This window comes from Photinus pyralis, unplaced genomic scaffold (assembly GCF_008802855.1).
Source record: "Photinus pyralis isolate 1611_PpyrPB1 unplaced genomic scaffold, Ppyr1.3 Ppyr1.4_LG4, whole genome shotgun sequence".
NCBI lineage: Eukaryota > Metazoa > Arthropoda > Insecta > Coleoptera > Lampyridae > Photinus > Photinus pyralis.
In genome coordinates this window covers 31,218,718-31,245,627 of record NW_022170511.1, presented here as the reverse complement: position 1 = coordinate 31,245,627, position 26,910 = coordinate 31,218,718, and the positions used below count along the sequence as shown (strand labels likewise).

Genomic DNA, 26,910 nt, shown 5'->3' with positions numbered 1-26,910 from the left:
CTTGCGAAATTCTGCGATCAAAGATGATGCTTAAGGTAAAATGTGTATTGTGCCATAATCTGAGAGACACTTGGAAAACAATTTCATCAAAAGGCACTTAAAAAGAAATTGAGTCCAATCGGAGAACATAACGAGAGTTTAAGAAATTGAAAACTGCTTGAGGAGATTTTGGCAACTTGAAATAAACTTAAAGGTCACATAAGAAGACCTTGATAGAATATGATAGAAACTTTGAGAGAAGCTTGTACGCAACTTGAAAGAACCTTCATAAGTAGTTGGAAGAAGAATTTGAGAAAGCCTTTAGAAGAACTTAAGAACTCGAGAAAGGGTTAACGAAGCTTGGGAATAATTTTATAGAGCTTAAGGGGTTTAACAAATTAAGAAGTGAACGTAAAAGTATAAGGGGAACTGGAGAGGAATTTGAGAACAACTTGATGGGATCCTGCGAAAAGAAACTTGAGAAATACTTAAAAGAAAATTAAGGGTGGCTTGTGGGGAATATGAAGGGAATTTGAGAGGAACCTGGGAAAAATAGGAATGCGAATGATTTGCTTTGGAAGTTTTTTCGTTTACCAATAATTATTTCGAAATTTAGCGAATGTTTCTATAGATTCAGGAAATACTAGCGCCATTCGTAGGCAACACACATGGCGTATTCCGTCTATTATGACCCCTATCACACAGTACATTTGTTTACTATCATGTTCTATAAATAGGTAATTTAAATTCGAATGTTAATTAACTTATTATTGATATGTGTAATTTTTTAAAGTTATTATCTTAACATTCTCTAATTTATTGTCTTCAGCACTATACAATTCTAACCTACCAATAATTTATCGACAATAAAGGTTTAAGGTTAATATTGATAGAACGACTCAACATTTTGAATGTTTGTTGAAAATGTAGATTCAATAATCGTAAACTTGTTTCAGATACAAAATGAAACCCATCCGTTTTGGCGTACTAACAGGTGAGTACAGTAACTGTCAAATGAATTTCTATTATTGGTACTGGATGTATGATGTGGAGTAAATCATGAAATCTGCCCAATGCACATACAGAAATAAGTATTTGGACGATATAATAATGCTTTTTCAAATTGGTTCATAATTAAGTTTTGTTTTTATTGGTTTGTAAACATTTCAGTTAAAATGCCATGCAAAACTCTAAATTAATTACGTTCTCTGCTTCAACAGTCAGCGATACTTGCTTTTCTAAACAAAATCAAGATCTAAGCGGGCCCAAGCTGCAAGAATGCATTCGAGCCAGCTTCCCTGACGCCAGCATAATTGCAACACGAATTGTACCAGATGAGAAAGAAATGATCAAAAATGCCTTACTGGAATGGTCGAGTCAGGGAGTCATGGACGTCATATTGACGACTGGTGGTACTGGGTTTGCACAACGTGACGTAACACCCGAGGCAACTAAGGCAATTATCGATAAAGAAGCGCCCGGATTGTCCTACGCTATAATATCAAAGGGCATGGCCGTGACGGAATTAGCTGTACTATCAAGGGCAGTTTCCGGTATAAAAAATAAGACCTTGATTATTAATTTACCGGGAAGCGTCAAGGGGGCGTCCGAATCTTTTGGTTTTATAAAAAATGTTTTGAAGCACGCCGTTGCTCACGTTAGAGAAGACCGAGAGACTATCAAATGTGATCACAAACATATTCGGGACTTATCGCCTAGTAAGGTAAGTTAGCTTTTTTTTGTGAAAAGTAATAATTTCGTTAGGTAACGTTTGCGTTATTAAAACATAATGACAGGTGACAGTACAATAATAAAAAAATAGCAATTAATAATAAGTAAATAAAATTATAGGGAATTAGTTTAAAAAAATCTCTTCTAAACGTATAAAAGGTACGTATAATAATCAGGGTTCAACTTCTGATATTGTTTGTTTTTATTTCACCCCATCTCCGCAACTTATTTAATGTCGTAGCAAAATATTTCTCCAACGCCACAATCTCGAAAGCTCTATCGTATGCTGTGTAACAATATTATATATCCTCCAGCAATTTTCTAAGATTACTTCTAAACATTCCCTTACAAATCTCGGTAGTATATTTTCGGAACTTGGAATATCCGTAATCCTTTTATCGCCATGTCACTTCTGGTTTCCACATATTTCACGAATAAAAATAAATTCTCTTTGAGGTGTGGCAGTTTTTCTTTTATCTTGAAAGAAACCTCGGCAATATTTACATCAAATATTTAAATTTTGATGGATTTATAAAATTGTTGTGCGTTCTTGGTGTTTTGAATTTATTTAAAAGGTATCAAGGTGTCAAACTTGTAGACGTGATGTTCATTTTTCTCCTGATTGGATTTGAATAAGTTATACGATTATGAGTGAACTTGCAAAAAAGCCAAACCAATAAAAGGCTGGTTCGGTAAATCTTTCTCACGGAGGGGTGTAAAGTTGTATTGGTATCTTGCAGACAGTTGAAGATTTTCTTAGGTTCATGGTATAAATTCTTCTTCTGTTAAAGTACTTTTGCAACTTACCTTTTTGTACTTTTACTTCCAGCTAGCTCAGGTAAAAAATGGTATAAAATTAGAAAAGAATTTAGTTTATTCCATTTTCACTGATATATCATTAATTACCAGACTACTTTTCCTGCCGTCACTTTACCGGCCTCACCTGTCACATTGGTAATGGGAACGACGAACGTCTATCACTGACAGATCGACATTAATCAAATGTTCTAATGAAAATTACTTCAGAAAATGGTAAAAAAATTTTTGAAAAAACACGAGAAACTTTGTTTTGAATTTTTAAAACAAAGATTTAGTTTAGCTGTTCAGCAGGGAAATGCGGCTTGTATTTTAGGCACTTTACCGCAACAGACAGCATTTAATGAAATTTTTTATATTTTAAGTATACGGTAAATTTTTTAAAAATGTTTTTTAAACAATTTTATTTGTAATATTTGAATGTTGTAACCTTTTGTTAAATTCATAAATATAATATTTTGATATTAAAAAGATTTTATATTAATATACCACTTCGGGTAAAATTTAATGCAAAACTAGTCAGTAAAATGATAGTAGGTGCTAGACTCAGAAATTTCCTCCCCAGTAATATGCCATTTTCCTGAGTTTTATGTAAATAACTATTGTCCGAAATCGTCATAAAATCGTCATTTTCATGCCGCCTTTCATTACCAGACTCCTTCTCCTGTCGCCTGACACATTGCTAGACTCCCGTCATCACTGGCACATTAGTATTAATCAAAAGTTCTGTATGATAATTGAAATTTTATACGATTTGAGAAAAAATGTAATACAAAACAAGTCAGTAAAAGGGTCCGTAAAGTGAGCAGACATGAAAAACAAAACGACGGATTTAGGTTTAACCATTTGTGCTCTGTTTGTGCTGGTTTGGGCCGCATATTAAGTATCAACAGAACCAACCATAGCAAAAATTATGGACAATTCAAAATGCTCAGCTGACTTCACGTATGAAATTAAAGCCCAAACGAAAGGTATTAAACCCACGTTTGTGTTTCGATTGTGCTCGTTTGTGCCGTATAGTAAGTATCAGCACAACCTACCATACACACATTGTGTCAACAATTGTGTTGTGCAAAATATGGCTGTGCATGTGGGCGTGATACGCATAGCGTCACTGCATATTCGTATGTAACTGCATGGCTACGAAACTTTCTGATGTAGTGTATAAGATAGATTTGTGTGAAAATTATTATTAGTGTTCAAGGTATATTTACTTGAAAGATCCTCGTAAATTTGAATAGATGGCTCCATCAATTGTTGCGTATCGATTTTCACTTTCTTTCTGTCGAGAACCGTATCAGGTTACACTTCATTAAAAACCAACAGCTGAGGCGTTAGTTGAGAACGCGTGGAATTTTAATTGCCATCATCCATATTTTATTAATCTGAGGATTTCGGAAATACTCTTAGGACGGATTCACCTAAAAACTCCAATAGAGAGGATATAATTCAAATTTAATTCAAGCATAAGGACCAGCCTAGGTTTCGAAGACGCTTTACCTAAAATTCTGTTGACGTGCGAGTATGAACCTTGGGTTAAATTCACTGTAGCATGCGAGTGCCAACACCTTCCACATATCTTCCACCTACTGATAACAAGCGGCCATTTGCTGGAATTGGGTCACGGGGTTATGAACGAGATTTGAGATCGGGATTCGATCCTCAATAAAGAAACAACTTCCGTAACTCTTTAACCGTTTAGCATATTGGTTGGTTAATAACTGTTTTGTCCCTTCTGGGTTAAATGCTATCACATTCAAGTAATTTGTTAACATGAGTACCTCCTTAATATCTTTGACATCTCGGTTAAGTTATGGTCGAGTTTAAAACGTGAATGTTGTTGAACTCCGCCATTTCCTTATAGAGAGGTTGGCCAATTAAGTACCATATTCCGAGTAGAGCGAGGCCCTTCAGGCGTTAGTCAATTAATTATATACCGAGCTCTGCGACTTGGGAGGTTTTCTTTTGATTATTTGCAGGTTTTGGATGCAATAACCGGACTCACTTCTTGGCGTCGACATTTAACTTAAATTAAGGTTATGCGTGCCTTATATGTTTTACTTGTACTTGACCCTATACTTGCGTATTTTTGTCCGGAATACCTATTTATTTGTGAAAAGTTGTTTTAAGATTCCGTAATCAATTTAATCGATCATTCTCGATTGGGGGTTTTGTTAAACTGGTGAATTTCAATTGTACATTGAAGTTACTAAGATTTTTGTGTAACGTAAGTTATAATTTTGAATATTTGTGTGCTACGCTATCCCATTGTGCAGAGAATTTTTATTTTTGCCATTTTTTTGAATAAACCGGTATTTCTTTTGGTACCTAAATTGATTTTTTTTTGTTTCTACTACCCTCGTATCTTCCCAATTTCATACGGTATGGGTTAAGTTAGAAATGAGTGGCGCTCCAGCATTGGTAAGTGCAACGAAGGACGAAGATCAAATGCCCAGAACAAACTACCGCTGTAACATATCTCAAGCTTGTTTTTTCATGTTTAACCCTGAGCTAGTTGGGCGTTTATACGCCCCGGCCGGTTTGAGGAAACGCGGCGCCAACTTTACCAACCGTTATATACCTGTTACTTGCACCATTGATTATACACACGTATAATCAATGCTTACACTTATACCTTACCATAGAGTAAATAATAATTTCTATCTAAATAATTTATTTACTCTATGACCTTATCCAGTCTATGAAAGGGCGATTTAAAAATATATAGAAAGCTCTCAGAAGTTAGTAGTTCAAAGCTTTCGGAATTAAAATCCTTAATCTTAATTTATTAACATGGAAACCCCCTTTTTGTTTACCAATAAAATATAAGGGCAGTTTGAAGTTACATCCCTTTACCTAAAATGAGCAGTTTTTGTAGCGCGGACAAGTTGGGGGCTTTGAGCTTCTCCCGATTATTCTCTATTTCATTAAACGATTGCTGTGATTACTGTGTTTGGATTATTGTAATTCCGCGCTTAAATTTTCTGTGTAAGCGCAAACTGAAGCGATAGATTGATTTCTTTCTAAAACTCATAGATGTTTAATGTGATCATTTATTATTTACTTAGCGCACTGTCATCAATTATTTATCATCATCGAATGCTCAAGTTGCGTGCCTGAGTGCAAATTATTACTTTGGGAAACATTCTGTGGAAGTAGTTAATTAAGCTCAAAATAATTACAAAACAAGCGTATAAAAACTTCGTTATTCTCATCACAGAAACATCTTGAAAGCTGTAAAATTTGAACCATCGGATGATGTATACATATTTAATCTTGCCATCTTTCAATGAGAAACGCTCGAGTTTCGCATCTATTCGAAAGAAAAGAAGAAAATATTGATTAGGTATGAAATAACAAACTGACGACGAAGTGCAATACGTAAATGAAGATTTACTACTTCAAATTAATTCAGAGTTGGAAATAAATTCGACACCTTCTATCATTGTCAATGGTAAACTACTTTTGAACTTGAATCGAGAGCTGTGAGAGAAAACGTGGATCCTGAGCTCCACTTAGAAGGAAAGACTAATTGAAGTGCATTCATTAGTTTCGAGATTAAAATCGCTAAGCATGACCATAAAAGTGTGGAATTTATAGCTTTGTAATAAATACTCCTAACAAAAGTTGGAGTTACCTAGTAAGAGAATTGTCGTTAGATAGTTTGCTGAATAAAGAAGTGAGATTGATAGTGTTAATATAGTAACTTAAAACAATAGCCAGGAGCCACGCGTTACTTGCATACTATCGGATGAACCCCGGTTCATAGCACAAGCCGATAACAAAAATCGTATTTGAAAAAACCCCCAATTTGGTTTAAATCCAGGGGATAGAAAATTAGATTCAGGTTACATGTTGAAGAGGTATAATTCTTAATTCATAGCAGAAATTCTGCTTGAAAAAACATGGCACTCTCACGATTCACCCTTTGATTAAATTAATTCATATTCTTGTCCCTCTTTTTTGATATAGATACCAAAGAATCAGGTTAGCAGCGACTTCGGCAACAGTGAGTTAAATTTCTTTTTGTAATTTTCCATATTCTCAATATGCAACTAACTCAATTTTCCGCTAATTTATTGAAAACTCAAAGCTCAATCTAATTGCTTGGAAATTGTGTGTTTAGTATTTATCGAGAAATTGTGTTTATCTATAAGTTGCTATTGACAATCATCATACACTATAAAAGTAGATATCCGCTTCTCCGTGTACCGAGTAAGTCTGCTATTGATTAGCAGTAAAGTGTGTCAATAGCCCTGCTATTTCTACAAACGTGATCGTAAAGATTGAGTGCCTATCGTGCACTCGGAAAATGAGTTTAGACGAAAGATAATCAAAAGGGAACTTACGATGAATGAACAAAGTGTGTGCTTAGTTTCAAAACTGGAACAAACTTCACAAAGTGTAAAGTTTATTTCCTTATAGGCAGACAGTGGAAAGAGGATTTCCGATTTTGGATTTGTAATATTCTCATTTAAATCTTACGTTTATCGGAAGTAATGGACCAAAAGAAAAAAAACCACTAACTATAAACTTAAATGGGTTTGTGCTCCAACTGAAATTATAGGCGAAACGGCTATTAAACAAGATATCTTCTTCTATATTACACTATTTTAAACCAAAACCTACTCACCACTGTCGCTGAATAATGGTTTGTTAGCAATGATGAATTCGAAATTTAAATTAAATCCATTTATTCAACTCGTGATTGCCCACAAATGTTGAGGTTTAATTTAAAACATAAACCGAGGGGTAAAGTATTTTCTGTTGTTGAGCTTTAGATCGTAAATTGATACTAGCTGTGAACGTAATTAGATTTCAATTTAGTTAATTATATAGACGATTCACAGTATTATTTTTGTCAGTGTCACCTGTCTGCTCCAGCTCTTTTATATAGCAAGCCGATTATTCGACCGTTTGACCTAGCCGGTCATTTTTTTGCGTTGCACTATTAGTTTACATTTGCACATGTTCCGTTGCTCTTAAAAATCTCCACGGAAAGTATTTTCGCTTCTGAAAATCGCCTCTTACGAAAATTGGCTGACGATATATTCGCCTTTGGAAAATTTGTCCTACGAGTATTCCTCTATAAAAAAAATTCGCCAGCGAGCTATTTGCCCCCACAAAATTAGCTCTTAGACCCAAAGAAAATCCAGGTGATTCACTTCGGTGTATTTTCCTCTAAATATTTACATTCAACAACACTCGCCTAGTAAATGAATTCACTCATTTTAAAAACAAAGTTTCCAAACGCCCTTAACACTTTCTCTAGGAAAATTCGCTAGTGGAGCTCTAACGAAAATTGGAATCAGGTTAATGCGCTTCGTCCATTCGATCCAGGAAGTTTAGATCCTGAAACAACTCGGATCAATATTCAGTTCCGGTTCCGGTTAGTAATTAATAAGGTTTATTACATAATTAGAACTGAAAGGGTAATTTGAGGGTATCTCCCTTGTGGACCAATTCTCGAAAGTGAAATAACTTTTGAGGTGAATTTTCGAATATTGAGGCGGACGGCGGAAGCTTTTTGCTGAAGTCGATTTTTCTGATGGTTTGCATCGAACTTTCCATGTATCTTATTCTGATGATTAATATAAACGGTTGTTATCGGTTTTTTTTATTGTCACTGTCCTTTGCTAGAAGGTATGTAAGGTGGGTATCATATTTAGAAGTCGTAAAAAACGGGAAATGGGGAAACAAAATGCTTCTATGTGTTTTTCTTTGTCTTGTAAGATAAGGTGATTAAGAAAGCTTAAATGTATTCTGGTGTTTGTTTCATAGTTTTACCAATTGTGTCTACATGTATCTTTTACTTCAAATATACGTAGGTAGTTTAATACCCATTCATTGTATGTAAAGGTAAATACGAGGCGTGTCCGAAAAGCATACGACCTGCATATCTCCTTATTGGTGCTATTCTTCATCGTCCGGGCCGTGTCATCCTTCGAAGTAGTCTTTAGTAAATCCAATAGAGAATGCTCACAGAATATTACAAATAGGACACTAATATCTAGATCTGAAATGTCAATGTTTACAATTTTTAGCAAAAAGGGGACCAACTCGTAGTCAGTAAAATTATCAAAACAGGCTTCCGCAAAAAACCACGGAGCTATAATCGTTAAATGACTGTCAAACAAATGTAGTAACTACAATTCCATTGTATCGAAAACAAATACGTAATCAAACGTCGAAAATAAAAATTACCTTTGTTGAAACGGCTTTTTGAGCGCAGAAAGGCGCTTTTCTGCCTTATCTGTAACAGATAAGAAGACAAACAAACAAATAAGAGGATATAACGTAACGCGCTGCCTTTTTATTTCAACTGCAAGTTTAATAACTTCTAACGAACAGGCTACGTGAATCACCCTGTGTAGTTGCACATGACTGTCTTACACAAATTAGCGCAGCTTTTCGCGTTTGTTTTTAATTTTTTTAGGCAACTGTGTTAATACTTTTCACTCTGAGACTCAGAAACTCCATATCAAATAAATGGCAAAATTAATGCAGTAAACAACTGCGATTTGTTGAGAAATGGAATACCGAATAACTTTTTATGTAAAGCATGTTTCCAAAAAGTGGATATTTCTTACAAAAATATAAAATATGTAAAGAAATCCATACTTTTAAAACTTTCCCGTAAAGTCTTTTGCGAGTTCTCTATGCTAATATAGCGAATTCTAAATTCTTCAGGAAGCGAAATTCGTAGATGATGATTATCCCGTTGCGAATTATTTCTGTGCGAATTATTCCGAGAGCGATATATAAAAAGAGATCAATATCCTATGAGCGATATATAAAGGCGTAAATTGTCCGTGCACGATTTATAAGGATGTATATTATTCCATACTTTTAAGATACCTACTTTGTAAAAGCAACCCTGAAGTAGACTCTTTATGTCATGAAAAATACAGCTTACACCTGCGTCAATTTCGTCCGTTAGCTCAATTTTTAGTGCGTTTTTGCAAATTATTTGTAAAAATGTAGCTTTGAATCTCATTTTGGCCGGCTGGTTGGCAGCAAATGCGGGCGCGTAGAAGAATGCTTGTAGAGGGTACAGGCATTCATGTAGGCCGTATAATTAACTGTAGGGGCGGAGCTACATGATGTGTGGTTGGCGACATCTGGGCGCCATCACCGAGCTTGTTATACTAACGTGGTGATTTTTCAGTTTTTTCTTCTTCTCTGCAATTCATTACGTGAAATATAGACTACTGTCCAATCAACTGCAAATTGCAGTTTAATTTATTTTCGCCTTTGTCGTTAGTGTTAACGCGAAGTAATTCCATTAGTTAATGTATTTCTATTCCTGATTCATTTATCTGGCAATACGATTCTGAAAGATTCGTCAAATTCCTCAGCATTCGTTCCACACGTGTTCATTTGGCGAAAGGTTAATAGCTACGCCGTATATGTACATACCATAAATCTTATGCAAGCCTAATCAGGCTTGCAGAAACTGCAATAAAAAGTGTAACTTTTAATTGAAAATAAAATTCTACAAAACAAGATGTGGATATACACATTTCCTGGTTAGGGCAACTGTTTCGACTTCAATTTAAATTTTTTTGATATTGCAATAGCATTGTAGATAGTATGTATAAGCCCACAAACACACAAAGGTTTTTCCGCCATGAGCTTCCGCAAATCGGAAAAAGGGAATACGGATTATAATCAGTTTTAATTCGAGGTCTAACCAAAGCGCGATTCGATAGATCTCCATTTTCAAAAGAATGCTTTCACAAAGTCTCATTTAATGAGTATTCACAATTCCTTTATTACAGGAAACATATTGCAGGTCAAAATACACCAGTCAGCCTATCGAAATAGAAACTCTCCGTATCCTCAAATTGATGTGGACGTCGCTTTAGCAATGATATTCGAGAAATTGCCAATTGCGTCGGTAACAGAATGCGTCGATATTTCAAAGTCGCTCTGCAGAATTTTGGCCGAAGACGTGTATGCGAAAGAACCGATGCCACCCTTCAATGCTTCTATAAAGGACGGCTACGCCGTGAAGACGTCGGACGGTGCAGGAGTTCGTAAAGTACGGAACGTTGTCGCTGCTGGCGACGTGCCCGACTCCGCTCGTCCCTTGGATGACGACGAGATTGTGAGTATCAGTACAGGCGCGCCTGTTCCTCAGGGAGCTGATGCGGTGGTGCAAATCGAGGACACGGTCCTAGTTCAGGCGTCATCCGACGGCTCTAGGGAATTACTGGTGGAGATTAAGGTGGCTCCCAAGCTTTATCAAGACATAAGGTGACTACAAATAGTCAAAGTAACGTGCCACTTAATGGAATTATTGTAGGCCGGTGGGAAGCGAGATAACGGCAAATGAATTGGTAATACACAAAGGTGATGCGATTACTTTTGGACATATTGGTGTATTGGCAACGCTTGGAAAAGTCAACGTTCAAGTTTACAAGTAAGTCCCTTCGTCATTTAGGCAGAATGCTCGAAAAAATTTTAGACGCCCACAAATCGGTTTGATTTCGACCGGTAATGAACTGCAAGCCCCCCACGAGGAGTTAAAGCCGTCTCATATACGCGACAGTAATAAATTGGCCCTTCTGAACCTTCTCAGGCAGTACAGCTATGAAGCCAGTGATTGTGGGATTGCCAAAGACAAGTAAAACACTCTTGCCATCGTTCTCATTGTAATTCTTGACTCTTTCAGTCCTGACAGCGTAAAGAAAGCGCTGCATTCCGCGTTAGCCCACTACGACGTTATCATCACCACGGGTGGTGTTTCCATGGGCGAATTTGACTTGATAAAAAACGTCCTCGAGGAAGATTTTAATGCCACGATTCACTTTGGAAGAGTGAATATGAAACCTGGGTATTTCACTAGTTCAACCGGAACACAAACTAATAATAATAATCTTTATAGAAAACCAACAACTTTCGCCACGTGCAACTTTGAAGGAAAACTGAAGGTGATATTTGGACTTCCTGGCAATCCAGTATCTGCAATGGTAACCACAATACTCTTCGTTATACCGGCTTTGCGCCACTTGGAGAATAGTAAACAAAAATCACTTCCAATGATCCCTGTAGTTTTGGTAAGTTGGCGTATATTGATAAATATTAATGCCCTTGGTTTTAGGGTGAACAATTTACTGTTGATCCAAGACCTGAGTACGTGCGAGTACGACTTGAGGCCGGTGACAATGTACTTACTGCATACTCTGTTGGGAATCAGATCAGTAGCAAAATTAACAGCTTCATTAATGCCAACGCTTTAATGTTAGTTCCCAGTAAACTTGTACATCCGAATAGTTTCAAGAAGGGAGATATTTTAAATGCGATCATGTTAAACTAGTACAATAAATATAAGAGCAATTACGTCAGTAATTTTAACACTATAAAAATATATACATAGTCTCAAAAGTGACAAAATCCTGTTTTTTCCTGTACCCATTCCTGTGGAAAATTGGGAAAGTGTTTTACTACATCAAAAACCTTCGCAGGCATACGTAATTGATACGTTTCACCATGTTTCACCGACTATTTTTTCGCCTTTCCCCTTAAGTCGACGGTATGGATTCTTCTCTAGTCGTGGTTTTTTTTTCCGTATTCGTCCAAATCGTTCTCAATTAAAAGGAATGCAAGGAAGATTACACATATTTCAAATTTTTGACAATTTTTACAACTTTTAGAATTCTCGAAAATTACGGCAGAAACGACATAATAAATGACATAAAAATATTGCATAATATAATGTTCAATGTTAATAATGTATACCTATTACCCGAGCCTATACCCATCGTGTATAATGAAAGATATTATGAAAATATATGTCTGGTCGAAAGGTACGGAATGTCGCCCGTACGAATTGCCCCGGGACCAATTGTCTGGAACCAATGGTCCGGAACGGAAGAAAATTATCCCGGGACCAATCCGGGGACAAATTTGAAATTACTGCAACGGCAAGACAAATGTCATAAAAAATTAGTTTATTATAATGTTTAATAAGCTGCTTGCCGACTTGCAAGAAGCACCATAATAATGAACGTGATACGAATAATCGCATACAATTTTTAGTAGGGGAGTTTTTCGACACACAACTCGAATTAATCCACTGATCCTTGAACTCGTCAAAATCGAGTTACGAAAGTTTGACATCGCTGTTTTCGTTCTCGAGTTAGACCAGTAAGAGACAGACGGACGGACAAAACCAACATTTCTGACCAACCGTATCTCGTAGAAAATTCAATTCTAAACAAATTCGTTTCTGTTAATTTTTTCCCTCAACAATGAGATATTCGAAGGCAAATGCCAAAAAAACGACGTTCGTTTATATCAATATGTTCCGGCCAGGGGGACGATAATTTTCGGATTCAGCGGAGTTAAGTGAAGTGACAACATCCAATCCAAACCGAAATTTGGCTGGACTAATACTACTACTACTTTTGGAAAGAATCGCTTTAGCTATATTCGAAATATGTTGGGAAGCGTTGGGAAGGTTATTACAAGCTTATAAGAACAGGAAGATCTAAGTAATAAATTAACCATTAATCTTGGATTCCACCCTCACATTATTTTGTACCTGTTACTTATTAGGAACTTCCATTGAGACCTGTCAATTTACAAAACAAAAAATGGTTATCTAAGAAATCAAATAATACGTTACTCATTCAATGATTTATTCACATTTGGGATCACAATGAACTCATTAATCAAAATTACATTACACAGTTGTGATCGCCCAATTTGCAGCCTAAGACACAGTCCTGCGCCAAACCTAAAAATTGAAATAAATGTCTGAATAAATATGACACAAAATTTTTCCAACATACCTTGTTTGACCATTGCCATAAGCCCAACAATTAAAATAAGAAAAGCCCGGATGTTGATCATGGTGAATGACTTGGTGTTAATAATAACGTTTACGGCCAACATCTATTTATACAGAGTGGCCCAACGAGAAGTATACAGAGGGCTTTTAGGGTATTAAATTTAGAAATTTCGAAAAATCCTCGAACACGTCAATTTTGTATTCGAGGGGGGAATACAAATCACGAACCCAAGTCTTCACCCCTCTACGTAGGGAGCTTAACCCCTAAAATTTTAAATGGAATCCTATGGCAAATGGCACATTATTTGAAAGCCAATTTAATCGTGATTATACTAATCTGCTTTGCTTTTTAAATTGTATTGATTCGTTTCGGAGATATTCGCATTTGAAATGATTTCTTTCCCCTGATTTAAGTCCTTTAGATTACTTCTTGTGAGGATATTTAAAGAATAAAGTTTATGCTACTCCGCCCGGAACATTACAAGGGTTGCGAGCACGTATAACCATAGTGTAAGAATAGAATACACTATGATATAACTCAACAATTTCGAGGGATTACCCCTGAAATCTTGCAACATGTACGGCAGCGTTTTGAAGCAAATCTTTATTATTGCATGGAAGCAGGCGGAAGGCAATTCGAGCATTTATTGAAATAAATGTTGTCTGTTTAATAAGTTATTTGTTATTTTTTGCACAATTTAAACCTTTTTTAATACAAAGTGACTTAGATCGCATTTGTTTTGGTTTTTTTAGAAAAAACCATTTCAAATGCGAATATCTCCGAAACGAATCAATAGAATTTAAAAAGCAAAGCAGATTAGTAATCACGATTAAATTGGCTTTCAAATAATGTGCCATTTGCCATAGGATTCCATTTAAAATTTTAGGGGTTAAGCTCTCTACGTAGAGGGGTGAAGGCTTGGGTTCGTGGTTTGTATTCCAAAAGTTGTCCCCCTCGAATACAAAATTGACGTGTTCGAGGATTTTTCGAAATTTCTAAATTTAATACCCTAAAAGCCCTCTGTATACTTCTCGTTGGGCCACTCTGTATAAGGGATTGCAGTGTAAAACAAAAGATATCGCGGCAATTTTAGAAATTTGAGGCAGATTAATTCTAGATAATACTTCCATAACTAATTTACATTTAATATGTATAAATGAGCAAGGAATAAAATAGTATACGTTATACGAAAAGTAATCCTGTCGCTAATAGAAACCTCATTTACCTAATCTTACACGAAAGGGGACATTAAATTTTATTCCAGAGTTAACCTGGGTAATGTGCTGACCCAAATGCAAATTATTTCATTTTCACTAAGGAAATACAAAGTCGCTTAAATGGGTGAAGTTACACAGAATAGTATACTGAACAATTTTCCCTTTCAAAGTCTCTTGTAGCTCTACAAATAGCGTAGTTGCCTTTGCGCAAACAACTGAAAAATGTCATTTACGAGAGTACTCTGGCATTAATTTACTTTCAATGAAATCAGTATATATTACGCCAATTTGTTTATTTCTATCCAACGTATTTGGCAGGTCTTGAGTAAAGATGATTAAGTTCGTACAGGTTGACCGTGGGAAAAATCTATGTTTCTCATTTCCATTTTATGCTTTAATATGGGGAAATATTTTCCAGTACAGAATTTTTTCAAATATTTTGGAAACGATATGTAGAAGTGATATGGGTCGATAATTTATGTTGTTTTTATCCCTGTTTTTGTAAATTGGACCAACTTTTGATAATTTCCATATCTCGAGATATTCCCAATTAGTTAAAACAAAGATTAAATAATTCGAATATCTCGTTAACCATTGCCCTAAGAAAAAAAATGAATGGAAATCAATTGGTTTAGAATTGAATTTTCTATAAGGTACAGTTGGTCCATGTTACCATGACAATTTGCAAAAACATTTGGTTCAACACTTGAATAGCACCACAGGATTAAAATTTAATTATATGTATGGCCAAAGAGTATTTCGTTGTATACTCTTTGGTATGGCGAACCTTGATATAACTACGGCGTCCATAAGAAATAAGAAAGTTTATTTGCTGGAAACCCACATGCCCTAAAAATTTTATTTTAGCACCATCACAACGCTGAGGAAAAATTACCAAGGGTTTGTTACAGACCCGTAGCCAGAATGAAGTAGCAGGGGTGGCCGGCATCAAGGTGGGGCTTAAGAAGTTTTTGATAAAGACTTCCGCTGTAATTTTTGTAATGAAACCATCAACAACCGTAATTTCCAGTGGGGCCACCCCCTGGCTACGGGCCTGGTTTGTTAAAACTATTTCTTGATATCTTTGACCATAACTTCGCTATTTGTAGATTTGCAAGACAATTTGAAAGGGAAAATTGATTATCACACACTTCTGTATAACTTCGCCCATTTAAGTAACTTAAATTTGAACTTTGGTTACGCCGAAATATTTTGTGTGCAATCTTCAATCTCCAAGTTTTGAAATTTGGCTTTCAGGTAACTAATCCCTTCCAAACTTCAAGTTTGAAGTTACGTTTCACGTTTCAGTCTCGACACTTCAAATACTTTGTGTGCCCATTAGCCTCCAAATATTAAACTTTAGATTTCAAGTTGAACTTTAAAGCAACTTGATATTTCGATGCAGAATGAACTAATTTTTGTACTCCCTTCTATTCCCGAATTTTGATATTTCCACATAGGTAGGTTGAAATTTAAAGTAAAAATATCTTCCAAACGCCAGGTTTGAAATCTAGTTCGAAAATCTTCAACCCTCTAATTTTGATTCTCAAGTCAAAAATCTAAAGCTAGGAATGCCTTCCAAGCCTTAGGTTTGAAAATTGCAGTTTGACAATTTCTGTGGACCCTTTCGCTACCAAATTATGTTAGTTTTGCAAAATAAAATTAGAGGTGGAGAGGTTTTCTAAAACTAACTTGACGGTTACCTTTATATGTACATTTAAGTTCTTACGCCATATTTAATAACTTATACGATTTTCCATATATCTTTTTGAATTTGGGAAGAAATAGTTCCTTAATAGATTACTTTGCAGAGTTTTTACCGATTATCTGGGTCGTTGTTATCGTTCTCATTGTAATTCTTGGCCCTTTTAGTCCTGTCACCGTAAAGAAAACGCTGCATTCCGCGTTACCCCACTATGATGTTATCATCACCGCGGGGAGTGTATCCGTGGACAAATTTGATAAATTTGAAAACGTCCTCGAGGAAGATTTTAAGGCCTCGATTCACTTTGGAAGAGTGAATATGAAACCTGAATACTTACTAGTTCAACCAGCGCATTAACTAATTTCGAATTTTTATAGAGAACCGACAACTTTGATGGAAAACTTACGGTGATATTTGGACTTCCTGGCAACAGTATCTGCAGTGGTAACCACAATACTCTTCGTCATACCGGTTGCACCACTTGGAGAATATTAAACTACACTCACTTCCAATGATCCCGCATATTGATAAATGGCAATACCTTTGGCTTTAGGTTCATTGGGTGCTTACTGCATACTCTGTTGGGAATCAGATTAGTAGCAAAATTAACAGCTTCATTAATGCCAACGCTTTAATGTTAGTACCCAGTAAACTTGTACAATCGAACAGTTTCAAAAAGGGAGATATTTTAAATGCGATTACGTTAAACCAGTATAACAAATATAAGAACAATTACGTTAGTAGTTTTTACAATACAAAAATATATATGTACATAGTCTCAAAAGTGACCAAAATAAATGCAACAATGCTTTTACTGCATAAGATCTACAAGAAACACTTACAAATAACATTATTATTACACGTGTATTAATCTTAATGGTTTGCACCAGTATGGCCTCTGCATTAGTGTGTAGGTCTGTTTAGGCTCGGCTGATGAAACCGCTACGTCTATAATTTCGAGAGCTTTAGAGGTGAGTATAAGAGGTTGATAGTCTAAAACGCCGCTTATGTTTAAGGCTACTTCATTGTCTTCCTTGCTGTAATTAAAACTATTAATAAATCACTCCAGAACCCAAGTAGAATTACCTTCTTATTTTAGGCATCGAATACATTAACTCTGGTAAAATACCACGTGGATCGATTGTAATGACCTTAATACCTAAAGGTGAGAACTCTTGGCGGAGCGCGTTGCTAGCGCCCTGTATAGCGTACTTAGTTGCCGTGTAGGCGACTAGTCCAGATTCTTCACCATTTGTTGAACCTATATTAATAATACGACCGCTTGTCTTACGCAACAAGCTTTGAAATATCCTTGCTGTTCTTAGAACGCCAATTACATTCGTTTTTAGCATGGCGTCCCAGTATGTCACATCTTGCTGATCAAACCTTCCCCGATATGAGATCCCACTAGTGTTGATTACTGCCCATATTCCTATAACAATATTGTTTATAGAATTAGATTCACTTATGAGTGAGAATGAAACAGTTTGAAAAATAAAAGAAAACTAGTGTTGCAATTATTTCGCATCTAATAGAAATCGCCGTAAACTAATAGAAGTTAAAAGTCTTAAGTTGGCGTTAGATTATCGACGATAACACAAAGTTGTAAAAATCAACTGTAAATGATGCGTGCTAATGCCCATTATAAGTAAAGTAAATGATAAACTTCTAATAAGACAAGACTATCGAAGTGGTTTAGATTCGTAGTAACGATCTCAAAATTACTTAGTTAAAATTCGTAAGTAAAGTGCAAATTGCGAATTACTATGAGAAATCGTTTACAATCTAAAATTTAATTCTGGAAAAATAAAGAAGTAAGTGCCTTGTTTATATTTACTTGAAGGGTTAGATGAAATACTGCAATTGTAGATAAATAATACAATACATATTAATAAAACACATAAACAGTTGCCACTTTCATTGTACTCGTATTTTATTAGCATCTCATGCCGCTGTTGTACAATTACATTTTAGAGCAAAATAAGGCAATTTCTTAACTTTTGACTTACAACAAACTCACTTTTGACTTAAAATTGAAACAAATTTTGGCTCTAAATATTTGAATAAGGTACAAGAATATTGTCGCTTTTTTTATTTTTTAGCTAAATTATTGAAAACATTGTCAAGCGGTTTTCAGTTTATAATTTAAAAATCCTATTTTTCGTTACTAAACTTCACCTCCATTTATTAGATACATCATAAGGGTTTTAGCTGTCATTCTTGTCATATCATATCATATCATATCATATTTATTATTTGTCACAAAATACATTCCATATACTTGTATAAGAACAGAACGTACGTAACAATGTGTCATGTGTAAAAATATAAATATAAATATTTTACACAAATTATAATGTTAAGGTAAAGCATACAATGAACAATAAAACAATAAAATCATCTTTCGAGATATTCGTTCAAGTGGTAATATGACTGCTCCATCAAAAAGTTTTTGAGCGTTATTCTAAATTTCGAAAAGGAAGTAATTTCTTTAATGTTGCTCGGTAAGGCATTGAAAATTTGGCACGCTCGGAATAACAAATTCTTTTGAAAGAGTGTGGTCCTATGTCTACAAGGATACAAGTGAGTTTTTTTACGTGTGTGTCGGGATTTATGAAACTTGATTGGTTTTTAAACGCGTAGCAAGATATTTCGAGGATATATGTGTCAACTACCGTTAGTATTTTTAACTCTTTAAAAAATATCCTAAGTACAGGGAGTTTTACATGGTAAGGAGGAGCTCGTTTTTGCAATACTAGGATCCGTTGCACATGCGCACTGCCACCCCAATTTGAAATATTATATTATCGAATGTGCGAGTGAAAGCTTGAGCAGTACACAGTAAGCAATGTGGATTTGTTGCATAATTTTTTTAACGCATTCAGTGTATAACAGCAGCTTCGTGTAAGTTTACAAACATTATCAATATGAAAAAACCAGGTGAGATCATGGCTTATTGTTAGACCGAGCATTTTAATAGTTTCAGAGCACTTCAAAATATTGGATTCAATTTTTGTGGCACCAAAAGGGATCACGGCAGTTTTACTGGAATTAAGGATCAAATTATTATCATTGCACCACTTATTTATTTGATCTAGCGTGTGAGTAATTTCAGTCATAATGATTTTGAAGAAGAATAGTTTTTACACAAAAATCTTTATAAAAGCAGAGAGAGCATATGTTTCTGGATGGATTTTTTTTCAATGGAAACGATTAGTGTCCATCACAATTATTACAAAACGTTCTGTTTCGACGAGCATTAGAGACTGGGTTTATTCCTAAATTGCAAAATTTCCAATTTGAACACATAACTGGAGGGATCTCTGAACAACATTATTCCGATTTATTGATAATAATAAAATTGATCCAAAAGTCAGCTGTTGGTTCGAGAAGAATAAACATGCATATATGTACATGCGAAAGGATAAAGCTGGATTCATATGAATACGAAATCCGACGATACGGTCATCCGAAATGCTTATGATTGGTCAATAGTTTGAAACGTCAAGCACTTTTATGCAATCTGCCCTTTTTAAAACAACCATAAATGAAAATGGTTAACGTCCAGGGAAAGAGACACAGGTGAATTTTCTCTAACACAAGAAGAAGAGAGATCCTAATTCGGTGTTTCGCCTTTTTTTCCTATTTCTACTCATTGGGACGTTCTTACAAACACTAACGGGCCGATTCTCAAAGACAATGAAAGCGAATATGCACAGATATCGCGGTCTTAAAAATGTTACCTTTGAAAATTATTAACGCGATTTGCTATAAGTACAAAAACAATAATAACGTTGGGTAAAGTAGGATTTCAACTTTCGATTCCACTGAAATTTATCAAACGCCTGCCGATGTAGAATTCAAATTTGTTCGAAACTACCATCCCGGCAAACTTCGTACCGCATTTGGGAAATCCTGTTTTTTCAGGTACCCGGTTCACATTTTAACCGTTGTCGTGGGAACTTCGGGAAGTCTCTTTCGGAGTACACTTTAACGTCGTTAAAGAAACCTGCGTTCTAAAAGTCCAGTCTTCTCTTTTCGACTGTAAAACAAAATCCTGTTTTTTCCTTTACCTGTTCCTGTGGGAAATTCGGAAAGTGTTTTACTACATCCGAAACCTTCGCGGTCATACATACGTAATTGATACGTTTGACCGACTAGTTTGTCGCCTGAAGTCGACGGTATGGTTCTTCTAGAGTCGTGGTTTTTTACATGTTTCCGTACATTTTTTTTGAAAATTATCTTATATAAACCTGGTCCTGATTATAGCAAACCCAACAAAAAAAATTATTTAATTTGGCACATCCGTTCTGAAGTTAGGCGCCTACATTTCGGTGATTCATTTTTATTTATATAGATACGAATACCCACGACCCTCTAAGGTTTTGGGCCTCTAGGGACGGTAGCGATTCTAAACAAATTCATTTCCGTTAATTTTTTCCCTCAGCAATATTTAACGAGATATTCGAAGGCAAATGCGAAAAAAAGACGTTTGTTTATAACAATATGTTCCGGGAGTTTCCGGCCAGGCGGATTTTCGGATTCAGCGGAGTTAAGTGAAGTGACAACATCCAATCCAAACCGAAATTTGGCTGGACTAATAATATTAGCTAAAAAATAAATGAAGACAAAAAGGTAAAAAACTGAGCAAGCTACTTTTGAGACAAATCGCTTTAGCTACATTCGAAATATGTTGGGAAGGGTATTCCAAACTTATAAGAACAGGAAAATCTAAGTAATAAATTAACCATTAATCTTGGATTCCACCCTCACATTATTTTGTACTTGTTACTTATTAGGTACTTTACTCTTCCATTGAGAACTGTCAATTTACAAAACAAAAAATGGTTATCTAAGAAATCAATAATACGTTACTCATTCAATGATTTATTCACATTTGGGATCACAATGAACTCGTTAATCAAAATTATTAAGGCAATACATTACGCAGTTGTGATCGCCCAATTTGCAGCCTAAGACACAGTCCTGAGAGGCTTGGCCTCCCAAAGCTAAAAATTGAAATAAATGTCTGAATAAATATGACACAACATTTTTCCAACATACTTTGTTTGACCATTGCCATAAGCGCAACAATTAAAATAAGAAAAGCCCGGATGTTGATCATGGTGAATGACTTGGTGTTAATAATAGTTTGCGGCCAACATTTATTTATATAAGGGATTCGATTAAGATTAACAATTTTAGAAGTGGATTATCAAGATGGAAATTCGTTAGCAGCATAGTTAGCAGAATTAGACCACAGTGTAAAATAAAAGATAATGCAGCAATTTTAAAAGTTTGATGCAGATTAATATATTCTAGATAAAATAGTATACGTTATACGAAATGTAACGGATTCCTATCAAAATAGAAACATAATTTACCTAATCCTACACGAAAGGGATCAGGGAGTTAACCTGGGTAATGGGTTGACCCAAATGCAAATTCTCAGATCAGGTCCCTCATTAAATGTCTCCCGAGGTAAATAATAAATATTAAGAAAAGTAGAGGACTCAAAACAGCACCCTGAGGAACACCTGATGTTACTTTGCATTTTTTTGACATACTACCGTTATATATTACCATAATGTAAATATTACGAGTACTACCACTTGCTATCGGTGCGTAAGGTATTAATCCAATAAAATTTGGCGAAGGACTCTGTCAAATGCTTTGGGAAAATCGTATACATTACTTCAATTTGTCTATTTCTGCCCAATGCATTAGCCAGGTCGCGAGGAAAAGTGATTAAATTTGTACAGGTCGACCTCCGTGGGAAGAACCCATGTTCCTCATTTATGCTTTAATATAGAGAAACATTTTTCGGTATAAAATTTTTTCAAATATTTTGGAAACGATATGTTAAATTGATATGGATGGGTCGATAATTTATTATGTTGTTTTTATCCCCGTTTTTATAAATGGGACCAACTTTTGATAATTTCCATATCTCGGGATATTCAAAATCAGAACAAAGATTAAATAATTAATAATAGTTCAGAAATAGACTCAGAACGTGCTTTACAGAGGGTGTTATATATAAAGTATGTAAAAAAAATTTGGTGGTAGAGGGGACCAAATCAAGTATTTTTTCCAAATAGACCGAGGGGAAATTTGCATTTTTTCCGATTTTCAGAACCGATAACATTGGAAACGACTGAAGAACCCAAGGTTGCTCTCGTGACGTAGTCACTCGTACATTAACATATTTCACTCGATGGTTAAAACATCCCTTTATCGTCTTGTATAATAAATAGCTATTAATTGATTCTTAATCTCTACTGTGCGCATGGCAAATAAACTCTCTGTATGCCGAAACCGAAACCACCAAAACCCAAAAGCAGCGAGTCGGTGATTACAAACATAGTTTTCACCAAGGTTCCACTGTATTATCAGAAACCTGTCACCCAAATTACTAACATACGAAGAGCATTTAAAATGTACAAAATTAAACCTGATACATTACAATTATAAAGTGAAACAGAGGGTATATATGATAGACAAAAACCATGTCAATACTACATCCACGCTTGGGGCTGTAAAATTTGAGTTTTCTATTCCAATGATAACGATCATTGCGGATCGAGAACGTCAGGTTGTATTGCAGTAATGACTTTCCTAGCATAGTATAAAGATACCTACATTTCCAAATTTTCTCAGAAACACAAAATTTGCAAATGGGCGCTCAAATCTCTACAAAAGTAGAAACTTTCAATTACCCCAAAATGAAAGTGAAAGAAACTTTTGTGTTTTGATCTTCCAAACGCCAGATTTGAAATCTAGTTTCTGCAACCCTGGATTTCAAGTCACAAATTTAAAGCTAGGAATGCCTTCCTAACCTTAGGCGTAAAGATTCTTTTCAGAATTGTAGTTTGGCATATTTTTTGTGGACCTTCTCTATCGTGGTAGGTATATATATTATTTTTTTCAATACTTATTAAAATTGACCATTAGTTTTGTCACACTGTAGAAGGGCGATCAAAATTTAAATAATTCGCATGTAGCATCAAATCAATATTGTTGATTTTGGAAGATTTTTTGAAATTCAAATCGACGGAGTCATAGATACAGGTACAGGAAAAGCAGTTAAACGTCAAAAATTTTGAATAACTTGAAAACCTTTGATGCTGCGGTATAGGGAAATGTGGGAAATCAAACGAACTAGATTTCGAAAATGGGACACAGGGTGCTCTATTTAAAAATTAAAAATTTTATCTACATCCGGTAAAACTGATAGTGAAACGATCATGATATTTTCTTTTAATAGATCATGAAAAGCTGTGTTGGTATGGAAAATTTCAGATATAAATTATTAATGGGAGTCTGAATACTTTTAGGTAACGGTTTGCGTGTAACTTCCATGGTAGGGAAGTCTATCAATGCCTTCGCACCTTACATCCCTCGGCGCAAACGTCTCGGCATGTAATGTAACACGAGGGAAAACAGGAAAGGGAACGAGACCAAAGGATAGGAACATCGGAAGCCAATGAACGCCCGGAGAAGAAGCTGTCACTAGAAAGCAGAGTTCCCTCTAAGGCAGAATACCAGTGGCGAAGGCAGAATACCAGTGGCGAAGCTGTGGCCGTACCCGTTCGGGTCGGATAACACCCAGTTAGCCGCCCCCCCCACAACCCCCCAATCCACAAAATCCACCACATTGTTTGGCATATGTCGCGGCCCAGCGCGATGGCAACAAAGTAGTGGAGAAACGTCCCTGATAGTGTCTACCAGGGACGCATCCTCACGACAGTTGACTAAATCCTGGGAGAGGCGGCGACGCCAGGCATATGTCAAAGTTTCAAGTTTCAATAGTGTGGACTCACGTTAGTGAGTAGTTACGATAGGGTCGACTTTGGGACTGGGGACCACCGAAAGCAACTGATTGATTAAGGACCATTAACTTTGTTCATTTCCACAAAGGAAAACAAATTGTTGTTGTATTAAATGTATAAATTTAACTAAACCATGCAAGACAGGCCCTAAGTAAATTACCTATTATACGAGAGTGAAAATTTCAATTAGAATTTTTTGTTTTATTTATTTATAACCTTCGTATAATTTAATAATCTACATCCGGCACTTGTAAAAACACTAATGAAAATAACTTTCATAGTTTGAAAAAGCAATGGCGAATAATTTATTCACCTAGCGCTGCAAATAATTGCAATTTTTATGTGTTTAGAAGAAATATGAAACAGTTTTGAAAGTTGACATATTACCTACTATCATTAAGAGAGAAAATATATAATAAAATTTTTAGACCACAAACGAAAGGTTGACTAATGACCAATTTTTTGTAACCGTCCTGAAATAGAAATTATATACGAAGTATTCGAAGTATTCAACCGTATAAAGGTTGTGTTAATTAATATCTGCCAAGATGGAAAACTAATATAATAGTAAATAATGGTTTAGTTTTTTGTTGTTTCTATCGCCTTGAATATTAATCATAAAAAATTAGCACAGCTACCACCAAAATGATTTGAGGTCGAAACCTTTCTCGTATCAGTTCGATTACATTTTCGACTAACCTCATTCAAACAAGGACGCTACGCGATTTAAATAAATAATTTACGCCTTATACGTACCATCCTCGCCGGCCGGAAGGTGAGCTCTTATAATATCGACGGCTTCGTGAGATATATCTTCCCTAGTAACATCTAAGGGAAGGGCGATCAATGATCCTTGTAATGGCACCGAAAGACTCTCTCTATGCTTCTGCCATGCTCTTATGACTCTGGCGGACGCACTATCATGGGGTGATCCAGAAGATGCACCCTCTTTCAACCCCGCAAACACGCGGAACCCCCGGTTCGCGAAGTGCATTGCAATCTAAAAACGCTCTCTACGTTATTTGAACTGACAATTCAAGCAACCCACCTGTAAACCTAAGGCATTGTCACACGATGTCACCAGTATAGGTTTTCCACCGCAGACCATATTCTCACCGGACTCCAGGCTGGAGTTGTTCCGGATCTTGCACAGTAGGTAAAGAAGTAGCGCACCCGCTATTGAAAATAAAGCTATCAGCTGTAATGCCAGAACTAGAGCTGTCTGCTCATCCATGTTGTTCTGAAAATGAGAGTAAAGAAAATTAACACTGATTGCATAGTTCATTAGCTGTGTATTGAATTAGTAGACCGCAATTCTTTGCCATTTTTACAATAAATTGGACGCAATATAAAAATGTTGATCTATTTGCGTTCTTACAGTGACCACCTGTTACTAAAGTAGTTTTAGAGTTCGATGGTACTAATGGATTTCGTTTTAATGGATTAACTGTTCACGTATTATTGTTAATTGCGCATCAGTTGTGAATGACCTTTAAGGTATTTAAAACGATATTTTGACATTTCCAACAATTTTTGAGGAGAACGTCCATTAATGTGAGAACTAATGCGTTGTCATACGACGATAAAAACAAGATAACTGTATACCCACGTATAACAGCAAAACCCAATTACCGAAACCTAAACTATAATTTAAATGTGTCGCCATGTACCGGAAGTAAACTTGAGAAATACGTCTTGTTAATTGAGAAAGTTGTCCAGAAATGATCGCAAAATCAAGCATTGGGTCGAAATCTCAAAGAAGAAATTTCGTCAAGGATGTTTCAGCAAATATACAAGGTGTAACTTAAAAAACGCGCAAGTGGAGTCAAAAATCAAAATGATTGCAAAAGATTCAATTTTTTTTTAATTACTACCATTGCGGTCCACCCGGAGTCAATTTAATGTTTTTTTAGATGTCTTGCCGTCATAAACCACGAAGGCTGATCACTGGCGTATTGTTTTTTCATAAAATGGTACGTAAATTGAGTAAAAAAGAAACTTTTAAGCTTGTTGAAAGAGAGCAGGAATGCTTATGGAATATCCGATGCTTTCAGCCAAGAATTGTTCAAAGTATTTTACCAATTATGTTACGATTTTAGCACTGAATCTTGTAATGTACCCCAGGAAGAGTTGGAAAAGAAGATAGAATGGACCAGAACGCGGAGTTAAAAAGAGATTCGGGCGGTCTCAGTTGCTCAATTGAATTGGTTGCATAAACATTCTTTCCCCTTACACTATTCGACGAATTTCATACTCATATCTGTACCTCACTTTTGAGGTGCCAATGTTCCACAGCAGTGCAGTTATTGCAGAAATCATCTTTTTGCACAATTTCATGTGGGTAATTAATCCTGAACAGGAAAAAATTGATTTTCAAAGTACAAGGTGACAATACTCTCTTCTATTTGCGACATCTATGAGTACAGTCTGCCCGATTTTACGACATAAACATAACCCATCATGCTCCTTTTTACAATTGTGGTTTGTTTAGTCGTGACAAACTATTTCTAATATTTGCCACAAAAGTATATAATTAATTATCCGCTAGATCAAGTCTGGTAATGAATAATTTACCCAATTAGACCTCTTCATTCGTAACCAGATGTAATGCCTATTGATCTTCGACTTTCTCGTACTCTCGATAAAATGAGTTTTCAAGATGATACGTTCCAATAATTAACAAATAGAATTAATTAGGTTTTGGATGCATTGAACGGTTATAGAAAATAATATACAAGCGTGTTTTAATCACCGCCTGCACTCAAAATTTAAGCTTTTTTTACAAGTAATAGTAGAAGCGACTTCATTACCTACTTTATATTATACCTACT

The 26,910-nt window shown here is 35.6% G+C and overlaps 2 protein-coding genes across 3 annotated transcripts in view; one reads left to right on the top strand and one right to left on the bottom strand.

Moving 5' to 3' along the window:
• Positions 1 to 671: 671 nt before the first annotated feature.
• On the top strand, positions 672 to 11,906 carry LOC116168982 (gephyrin). The gene is made up of 9 exons (XM_031485014.1): positions 672 to 716; positions 936 to 973; positions 1,200 to 1,702; positions 10,322 to 10,785; positions 10,835 to 10,951; positions 10,997 to 11,155; positions 11,204 to 11,365; positions 11,417 to 11,588; positions 11,633 to 11,906. Exons 2-9 carry the CDS (start codon positions 943 to 945, stop codon positions 11,846 to 11,848), a joined length of 1,824 nt encoding a protein of 607 aa, XP_031340874.1. The 5' UTR covers positions 672 to 716; positions 936 to 942; the 3' UTR covers positions 11,849 to 11,906.
• A 5,135-nt stretch (positions 11,907 to 17,041) lies between these two features.
• LOC116169223 (D-beta-hydroxybutyrate dehydrogenase, mitochondrial-like) overlaps positions 17,042 to 26,910 on the bottom strand; it is a 15,976-nt gene continuing 6,107 nt past the window's right edge. The window contains exons 2-5 of one of the 2 annotated variants that reach the window (XM_031485252.1): positions 25,128 to 25,319; positions 24,836 to 25,079; positions 17,334 to 17,679; positions 17,042 to 17,284 (exon numbers count right to left, since the gene is read on the bottom strand). In XM_031485252.1, coding sequence (XP_031341112.1) covers positions 17,104 to 17,284; positions 17,334 to 17,679; positions 24,836 to 25,079; positions 25,128 to 25,319 — 963 coding nt within the window. In that variant the 3' untranslated portion in view covers positions 17,042 to 17,103. Of the gene's footprint in view, positions 17,285 to 17,333; positions 17,680 to 24,835; positions 25,080 to 25,127; positions 25,388 to 26,910 lie in introns of those variants that run through there. The other variant, XM_031485251.1, reaches the window with a different exon arrangement.

What these genes read in the sequence shown, in the direction of transcription:
- LOC116168982 (XM_031485014.1), top strand. Translation starts at nt 943, where the DNA reads ATGAAACCCATCCGTTTTGGCGTACTAACAG. An exon ending in CCGTTTTGGCGTACTAACAG is followed by an intron (nt 974 to 1,199) that starts GTGAGTACAGTA and finishes CTGCTTCAACAG; the next exon opens with TCAGCGATACTTGCTTTTCT. An exon ending in GGGACTTATCGCCTAGTAAG is followed by an intron (nt 1,703 to 10,321) that starts GTAAGTTAGCTT and finishes AACATATTGCAG; the next exon opens with GTCAAAATACACCAGTCAGC.